This window comes from Bison bison, unplaced genomic scaffold, assembly GCF_000754665.1.
Source record: "Bison bison bison isolate TAMUID 2011002044 unplaced genomic scaffold, Bison_UMD1.0 scf7180017864163, whole genome shotgun sequence".
Taxonomy (NCBI): Eukaryota; Metazoa; Chordata; class Mammalia; order Artiodactyla; family Bovidae; genus Bison; species Bison bison.
This window is the reverse complement of record NW_011494735.1, coordinates 10,758,976-10,769,194: the sequence shown is the minus strand read 5'-3', so window position 1 is coordinate 10,769,194 and position 10,219 is coordinate 10,758,976. Positions and strand designations below refer to the sequence as shown.

At 32.2% G+C, this 10,219-nt stretch overlaps 1 protein-coding gene across 5 annotated transcripts in view; it reads left to right on the top strand.

Annotated features, from left to right (window-relative positions):
• USP15 (ubiquitin specific peptidase 15) overlaps window positions 1–10,219 on the top strand; it is a 136,698-nt gene that overhangs the window by 103,544 nt on the left and 22,935 nt on the right. For 4 of the 5 annotated variants that reach the window (XM_010841605.1, XM_010841604.1, XM_010841606.1 and 1 more), the window contains one exon: window positions 10,196–10,216. In XM_010841605.1, the coding sequence (XP_010839907.1) occupies window positions 10,196–10,216 (21 nt within the window). Of the gene's footprint in view, window positions 1–4,205; window positions 4,352–10,195; window positions 10,217–10,219 lie in introns of those variants that run through there. The other variant, XR_825422.1, reaches the window with a different exon arrangement.

Here is a 10,219-nt window from a genome sequence, read left to right as displayed (position 1 = left end):
CCCTGGGATTCTCCAGGCAAGAACACTGGAGTGGGTTGCCATTTCCTTCTCCAATGCATGAAAGTGAAAAGTGAAGTTGCTCAGTCGTGTCTGACCCTCAGCGACCCCATGGACTGCAGCCTACTAGGCTCCTCCGTCCATGGGATTTTCCAGTCAAGAGTACTGGAGTGGGGTGCCATTAACTGTTCCTAAAAGAAATTAAAAACAAGTTCTTTACCGGAATGTTACTGTTCATAAGGAAATTCCTAGTATTAATTTATCCTTTATGATTCCTCTTATATTCATTGAATACCATATCAAAGTATCTATATCATCATAATTATACTACCATCTTCCTGAGACCTTTCTTACCTTACCTGAAACCTGTTCCATTAATCATTTCTTGTTTGTTCTATACCTTTAACCTCACCTTTTCACTGTCTTCCTTTCAACATATGTACATGGTCAAGTCTTATTTAAAAAAATGAGGTAAGAGGAAGATGGAGTGCCCTTGACCTTGAAAAGGATGGTCTGTGCTTTCTCCCTACTTTCTCATATTCCATTCAGTAATCCTCATGACTGAAGCATAGCACAGTAGGTAAAAGCTTGGATTTTGCAGTTTGACTGCTTCAAATCCTAGTTCTATAACTTTACAAGTTGTATGATCTTGGATAAGAAACTTTTTAATTTTATCTGTTACATGAAGATAAAATCCTTAAGAAGTACTTGGCACATAACAAGCATTGTGTAGGTATCAACTGCTGCTGTATCATCACTGTGACCATTATACCACTCCACAGAAATTATATTTGGAAAGGTCATTCTTGACTCCCTGTTTCACTAGGCTCTTTGTAGCCCCTCTAGTTGAAATCTGCTTATAACTGACAAATCGCAAAGCTCTCTCCACCATAATTCTCCCTCCTGAGTTTTCCTCCAAAATGTAACTATTAGATGGACATCCCTGACTAAATAATATTACAGATAACTCAAACTCAGCATGTCTGTGACTGAACATATTTCCTAGAAGCTTAGTGCTTTTATTTAGTATACTACCTTATAGGTGCAATCATTGACCCAAGTCAAAACCTGACTTACCACAGAATCTGTTGATTCTACTGTTCTTAAATATCACTTGTATCTATCCTTTTCTGTCCTGCCAGTACAGTATTTTAACACTTGAGTGCCTTTTAAATGAACTGTTGAAAAATATATCTAACTCATTTCTTTGTTCCTAACTCATCTTTTTGTTCATCATTTATTCTCTTCTAATTCATTTAGTACAAAGTGTCATTGTTTTTAAATGCAAATACCTCCTTGCTTAAAGCTCATTTCGTATCACCTAAAGGATAAAATCCAAATTGGACCCTACCTAGCTCCTTAACTAAAAGGATTCTCATAATTTATTAAGTCTGAGGTCTCTTTATATTTAATGTTGCCTCCTTCCTAGTTGCCTTTCATATACCCACATATTTGCTCATGGACACCCACACACACATGCACACACACCTCTTTTCCTCTGTCTCTTCTGGACGGATAACTACTGCGCAGTGAGAATCATACAATTCGAGACTGTCTTTGGCTTTCTTTTATATCCCCAATGTTTGATACGATGGCAGATAATAGTTCAGTACATTACAATAGTGTTTCTCACAGTGTTTGGATGAGACTGTGCTGGTCAGCAATAAAATAACTGTACAAATTAAGCATAAGTGATCCAAAGCTTTCATAGTAGTTAAGGTAATTTCATTTCTATTAAATCTAATAATTTAAAAAATGGGGCTTTGTTTTCTGTATGTTGTTTCTTATTTCATTTTTCTAGTAGTTCATTTTCATTTTATGAACTTTATAAAGTATCAGTCTATGACAATTTGAAGAATTTAAAACATATTAGTCCCTCCACATAGATGGTTTGAAAAACACTGAGTTAGGAAAATTTACCTGAAATATTTGCTTGACCTGTACCACATTAATGATATTTCTGGAGCTAAGTGTCAAAGAGCACAATAATTTTTAAAAGAATTATAACATGTAATATATATGTATATATGTAGTTCTTACAAAGACCTGCCAATGTAACCAGTTTGATAGCACTTGAAGTGGCCTGCCATGTTAATCACAGCTTGTCAGAACACACCCTCACTCGTGTGCAAAGTGTTTCTTTAATGATTTCACAGTGAATGATATGAAAACATCATTTTAGAACATTATATTTCTAGAGACTCTTAAAATAATGATCTTCTGTTCTTAATATTTGTTGAGTTCTTTTTTATTATGAAAATAGAAACCTTCATAGTTCATGTTATCACATAGTTCTTAAACTTCTGTTTCAACTCAGCTTAAATATTGTCAATTATGTGCCTAGTGCCATAAAACGATACAGAGAAGTATATGACTTGGTGGTTCTCTTAAAGAATGTAGTAAGTCAGTAAAGCTTTTTTTTTAAAAAAATTCTGCTATACCTTTCTGTATGTGCCTAGATCTAAAAGATGAATGGTTCACGCAATTCTTAATGCTCATTTATTCAAAAATGTTTCTTTACTGAATATTGTTTGTGAGGGACTGAACACTCACAAAATTATAAAAGTTTGTTTCTTCTTAAAACCTTTGACAGTCTCCTTGCTTAAAATGTTGACATTAATTTTATTGTGAGCCAGTTCTGAATTATTAAAACAGAGTAGGAGATAAGCTGCTAAACATTAAAATTGAGTTTGTAAGCTTTAGTCCTCTAAAATACAACTTGCACTAACATTTACTAATGTTATTAGAATCATTTAGCTTTAGAATGCTTTCAGTAAACTGAATATCTAAACATAAAATCATTCAATATATAACCTGTTACTAAAAAAAATTTTTTTTTTTACAATTGCTGTTGGCAGTCCATTAGTTTTAAAACATCATACAACTTCTTGAAGCTTGTAGTATCCTTATTGATATAATCATTATCCCAAAAGTTTTGAAATATATCTCTGTGGTATCTTCTATCCAGTGGATCTTCTATCCAATTTCTACTTTTAGCTTTTAATATGAAAAAGCACTAGTCTTATATAATCATGCTTTTTTAAGCATGACAGTTCTAATTACAGGAGATACTGTAAGTAGCAGTGTAGTCTTGCTGACAGAATTCTTCTTTCTCAGTCCTGTAGGTGAAGGGGAAGAGGCATTGACATTTCTTTGCTAGCCAAAAGGTTTCCCATTAGTTGTCATACTAACTAAATTTTCATAATAATTCTTATTAAATTCAAGTAGTGTGTGAAAAATAGATTCCATAGAATTTGAAGAAAATGGTGATAGCAGAGATTTTAAATGAAGTTTAATTTTTTCATGTCCTAAGCATAGTGCCAGATTAATGGTAAAATGTTAAAATGTTAGAATATTTTTGTTTAGTTAAAAATGCTGCCTTTAAAACTGCTTTATGTAAAATTCCAATATTTTAAGTAGTGTGTATGCCAATTCTCTCTTCACTAAGTAGGTGGGAGAGGGAAAAAAATACTTAAAGTTTTTTAAAACTAAAAAGAAAATTATATCCATTTGTATTTTACATACACAAATTTATTCTTTAAAGAAAACTTGGAGAATGGAAATGTAAAGCAAAACATGGCTTTAGTTGTATTTGTTTCCCCAGAATATATAGAGAAACTTCAAAATTGATCCCTCAAATATGAGATTTTCCTTTTCTAAGGAGAAAAATAACAAAAAATAAAATATGAAGTGTCTTATAAATCTCGTTTTTCAAATCTCCATGGTGAAAGGGCAGGCTTAGATTTGTAGTTCTTCATTGTGAAAGTCTACATCATACTTTTCTGTCTTATCCACTACTTTATTACATAATTAGAGCCAGTATCCCAGTTTTAATAGAATGCTTTGGAGTTATACAGTACCTTTTTAGAATGTTTATACTGTTGTCATGACAAAAAAAAAAAAAAAACATCCAATCTGACAAATCTGAAAATTCTTTATCCATCTAATCTTAAAATCCAGAAAAATATATTGGGGGGTATTCTAAGATTACTTTAACCATGGATTACTTTAGGTTTTATTTTTTAAATCATAAGAAAATAATTTCCATTTTAGGTTGGGTTCCTATATTTAGCATTGGTCAGTTTGAAAGTGTAGCTACTTTAAGAGTTGTGAGTGGGATTACATTTTGATCAGTTACAGAATGAGTTACACAATTCTCAAAGGCTTTAGGTAATCAAAAATTAAGTTTGTTTTCTTTCCTGTTCTAGTTACCGGTTTACTAAAATAGTGAGCATACATGATCACTTGAAAATTGGGCTTCTGGAGCACCTGAACAGAAAGGGAGTGGTTCATATTCAGCATTACAAAAGACAACTTTCTCTTTTTGAAGGGGATTACTTTGACTATTTTCCAGGTACTGGGGAAATTCCAGATTCATTACAAGTTATTGGGATGGCTATTAATTATTCATTTCCTAAAATATGTTGATTATAGACTTGAGATTTGGTTATATAGTAGAACTTGATATCACTTGGTCAGTTTTTTTAAAAACTGAAAGATTGTAGTGAAATACAAAATAGAGACTCTTAAAATGAGTCACTTTTTCAGAGAATTCTAGAAACATCAGTCTTACTGATCAGAACATTTAATGGAAGAACTTATTGACAGTAATATAAGAACAATAGGATTTTTGCATGTGTGTTTAAGGAAGTTATTTTTAAAAAGCATTGTAGTCTTTCCAAGAAATTTAAATAATTAGAGAAAATCAGACTTCACATAATAACACCAATTATAGCATGTTGGGTTAAAGGTGGAAATGTATAACCAGAGAGTTTTTCATAGATAATTAACACTTTTTAAAATAGTTGAATACTATATGCATTTTTTAAAAAAGAGTTCTTCATGGTGACAGTGGTTAAAAGTCTGTATACATTGATCCATATACAATGTCCAGTAGATGAGATATTTGATTATTTAGAGTAATTCTCTGAAGAATTATTATGTCTAGTTCCAGGTTGATTTGAGGGAAAGAGTCATCATGAAAATATATTACCATATATTTTCCTTTCACGTATCTTTTACTTATATGGATTTATCTTGAGAGTTATTTTTTGGAGAATTCACATTAGTTAACTTTTTCTTCATTAAGAAACCCTCTTTAGGCATTATTTGGACTTTTATTTTTTAACTTGTAGAGCTTTGAGTAAGTTATAGTTATATAGTAGGCTGCAATTCAGATCTTAGTCAAGTGTTTTCCCACTGTTCTCAGTCTCTGTAAGAACTGCTTTACCATATAAGTTTTAAATTCATTCATCACACCTTTATTACGGTATGTGCCAGGCATTGTGCTAGATGCTGAGTTACAAAAGTGAATAGAACACGGACTCTGCTCTCAGGATAAAGACAGTATAAGAGTTCAAGTTAATAGAGTTAGTCCAGAAGAAGGAACATTAGTTTATCTTTGAGGTACTGAGATACTGAGATGAGTTTTAAAGAATAAGTAGGAATTTCTTACAGGGGAAGAACATACTAAGGGAAAGAGTACATGCTAAGGCTCAGTCTTAATACTTTAAGAAATATATCATAAGATCCCTAATTCAAATTCACATTCTTACATGCAATTTTGATTTTAATGCATATGTGAGCACAAGTAGAGAAGTATAAAGCCACATTGAGGAACAGATACATTTGCTCACAGAATGATTGGTTTGCACATAATACACCATTCTCCTCATTCTTCCTGGACCAACATCTTTTCATACTAGCTTATATCCTGAACCTTCCAGTTAGCCAGCTGTGAAGATGCTGAGTCACACAGGCTAAAATAATGAATGCCAAAAGTCTGTTGCTGCTGCTGCTAAGCCGCTTCAGTCGTGTCCAACTCTGTGTGACCCCATAGAGGGCAGCCCTCCAGGCTCCCCCGTCCCTGGATTCTCCAGGCAAGAACACTGGAGTGGGTTGCCATTCCTTCTCCAATGTAAGAAAGTGAAAGTGAAGTCACTCAGTCATGTCCGACTCTTAGCGACCCCATGGACTGCAGCCTACTAGGCTCCTCCGTCCATGGGATTTTCCAGGCAAGGGTACCAAAGTCTACTATATACTAAATATGAAATTTTAGTATTCATATTACCATATACTAAATACACAATTTAGTTTTTAATACTTAGATCTTCAAATGCTCTTGTCAGTTTTGCACAGTATTAACTTGCCCTGGGATCATAAAAAGTTTAAATGAGTATTTACCCTAGTTAACAAGTGCATTTGCCTGTTAATTAATGTAGGTTTTTTTACTTTTTCTCTTTTGCATCAAGAATTGAAACTACCCCTGGAGAAGGAAATGGCAACCCACTCCAGTATTCTTGCCTGGAAAATTCCATGGACAGAGGAGCCTGGCAGGCTGCAGTCTGTGGGGGTCACACGACTGAGCACGCACACGTGATGGTGGGTGGAGAGAGTTGGGTTGGTAGCAGTTAACAGAGGTAGAACTGAAAAAAAGAATTGAAACTACTAATACAGAATCTTCAGTCTGATTATTGCTTCATTTTTAAAATGGTATTTGACAAAATTCTATGCAATATTAGGACTGACTCTAAATTGTAATACAAACAAAATATGGCTTAAGATACGTGTTTTACGATTAGTCACATTACTTTATATTTGGACCTCGTTTTTTGATGGTGAATTGTAAGAGCTAGTTCTTAAACTATGGAAGTATTGGCATTTAGTCAGTGTCAAGCTTTGAAATCAAATGAATGTAATAGAGGTGAAGCTCAGCATGTCATATGACGAGTAGAATGTCAAAAAAAACTCTTAAGTGGCCATAAAAATAACATGCTAATATTGTTTATATAATCCTTTTTTGTTTTTATGATACATTCATATATATTCTCAGGGTTTGTGTTTTGTTTTTTAATTCTCAGTTTTTTATAAGAAAAATGATGTATGTTATGGATGAAAGTTTTGTGGGTGGTGGTGGTTGTTTTCTCCAGTTCAGAAAGTATTGAGAATAAGAGATATATACACATAGGCACAACGTACGTTGTGTGATTTCTGGTCTATATTCTGTTGTTGGAGTAAAGTAGCTTATGAGTTAATAAGGACATTTTCTATGTCTACATATATAGGAATTCATATGCCTTAGGAAAGGAATTATCTTGGAACACTTCCAAACAGATAGGAAAGTGGTGTTTTTTATATTAGAAGAATCTTTGAGAGATATGCTTTAGAACTCTTGTTCTAGTTTTTATTACTGTACTAATTAAATTTATCTTTATTCTTTAAAATATTGTACTTAATGGAAGCCAGTCCAATATCAAATTTTCTGGTAATTGTCAAAGGTGTTCATGTTTCTGAGAAAGCCTCATGATAAAAGATTGAGTAATGAGTTACATAAATTACAAATCAATTGTATTATGAGCAAATTTAAGAAACCAGCTTCTTTTCTTCTGCCAGAGCGATGGCATTGAATACTGATATCACCTGGAACGTGAAAATATTTTAGTTGTTTGAGCTCTGTTCCAACTGTACCTTGAAATTGATACTCAAAGAGAACTTAATATATAACTGGTTTTTGTATTATTTCAAGAATATAATGACTCCATTATTTTCAAAGTAAGGGAAAAAAGTATGGTATTTTCAAGAGGTGGAAGAAAAATCTGATATCAGTTTAGTTTTTAAAATACTATGGACTGTGTATTAGAACAATTGAATATCTGTATTTGTATGTATTTGTACAAATTTTTAGAAAAATTAAGGTCATGAGTTCCTGAAAACATTACCTTTAACAAATAAGATGCTTTGGGAGACTATTTAGGACTTAATAGTTCACATTTAAAATAAGGTTTATCTCAGGGATACATAGGTTATGTACCTATGGCTGATTCACGTGTGGCAGAAGCTAATACAATGTTGTAAAGTAGTTATCCTCTAATTTAAAAAAAAAGTAAAAAAATTTTTTTATATCTTGACAGGAAATACAGGCAATTATTTACTGAACCATTGTGTTTTGTTGTTTAGTTTGTTATCAGTTAATTATAATCAGTTTCAAACTGGCATGAGTCACTATGAAAATAAGCACTGTTCTCTTTAAAAATCCAAGTAGAGACCTGTTACAAAGCAAATGGTAGATTAAATGAAAGTCAAAAAGGGACCAGGGAGGTTTAATAGGTGTTGTCTTTTTGAATTTGAAATTTTAGTCTGAAATTACTATTAAAGGATTTGTAGCAAGGAAGTGACATAATCAAGTCTTAAATTTTAGTGACAAATTTTAGAAAGATCACTATGGATGCAAAACTAAAAATTTTTTTTAATTATAGTTGGAAGCTCTTTGCAAGATAAGGATAACTATGAATAAGTAAAAGCAAACTGCAAGAATTATTCATGTTTGCACAGCTTGATTCTTTAAAGTGTTTGGTAAAACATTAACTTCTTTATATAATTGTTGCACACAGTAGTAGAATATTATACATTCTTAGTATAACCCTGAGCTGATCAAATATAAGGATTTGAAAACTAATTTATAATTGTTGTAAATGCTATCTTATCTCCACTTTGCTTCATTGACAATTTAGTGTTGGTCCTGTTTGTACTAAATCAGATGATACTACTGAGTGATGGCATTTATGCCCTGTGTAGTCATGGTGTAGTCTAGGTTGCTGGCCCCTACCTCCAAGCTGGGTATAAAACCAATATATATTATAAAAAGAAAATGAAACTGAGAAAGCCTGTAAGATTAGGAAAATTTGAGATATAAAAGGAGTTAGGAGCAAAAGTACGGAAAAGAAAAAAAAAAATCCTTCCCTAATTGCATCTTATACTGTAAAAAAATAAAATAAAAATTTTTACTGTTGAAAATAACTTGTAAATCACAGCCTATGTAGCCCACCTCAAACATTTTTTGACTGTTGATACTGTTTTCACTGCCTAAAATAGTATAATAACAAGTTCCATATTATAAAGAGTTCTCCCTCTTATCTTGAGGTTGGGGCCAGACTACCAGCTTGAACAGTATTATTTTTATTAGACAGAAAATTCCAAATTAGATATCATGGTTACGAGTACACAGAAATTGACTTTTAATTGAAAACACAAAATATAACACCATGATTTATTTTTAAGTTTGAATATGCTTAAGTTTTAGCCAAACAGTATATGACATATAGTTTATAACATCCAAGTTATCAGCATAAACTCAGCAGGCTTAATTTTTCATAGTTACCCAGACTGTTTAACTTAGTTCTTATGAGTGGTAAGCAAGCTTTGAAAAACTTTCATTTCCATTAATACGAATTCTGAACTCTTCTATGAATGGGTTTCTACTACTTTACATGCAAAAAGCTAGCTTCACTTAAAGCATTTTGTCACTATACTCCAAAACAAATATTTTCCTGCAGCCAAAAAGTTACCTCTATGACTCTATGCCTGTGTCAGTCTTTACATATTCTACTTAATGGCTCTAGACATCTAATTGATAAAGTAATATTGGGTTCAAAATGAAGTCACATTATATAGCATTATCAACTTAAAATTATTTTAGCTTGAGATAAAATATTCTGGGAAAACTGTACTCCCACTGTCTATTTTATTTTAGATCCTAAATTATTCAAAATGGAATAGAGCTAGAGAATTAACTTACTCATAATTTTAATCATACCATAAAGTAAAATTGGGTTGTTGTATTATTAAATAGAGCTGGAAGAAGTAAGAACACTATTGGCCAGAGTTCACATAATAGAAGTTTGTTTTCTCAGGCTCAGCTGATCTGTACTGTCCCTTCTAGAAAATGATTGACCCAAAAGGAAAACTTAGAAGGCTGCTCTTTCATGATGATGAATTGACAATGGAAGCAGTAAATACCTCTTTAAAGTTCATTTCTTACTTGTGCTCCATCTCAGTTTTTAGCTCCTACTCAGGCTAATTGGCAAATGCTTGGGATGGTTAGACAATCCATAATTTCTACCAGAAAAAAAATTCTGAACTTCTCTCCCAGTTAACCAGTAGTTTGCTGTGGTTAAAATTAATGTAGGTTTTGCAGCAACAGATATTAGCATTTTTGTTTACTATAAATAATTGACTTGAAATTTGGGAAATGAATAGTTGAGTACATCATTTGAATGTTTATTTGATCAGTTACTTATTTTAGTGCAAGAGGCCATCAATGTAAATTTATATATATATATATATAATAACTTTGTTTCTGCATTTTAGTGTTTAATATGTATGGTTTCTTTTACTTGAAAATATATTTTATTTTTTGCAGTGTTTGAGCAATACACCTCCACTT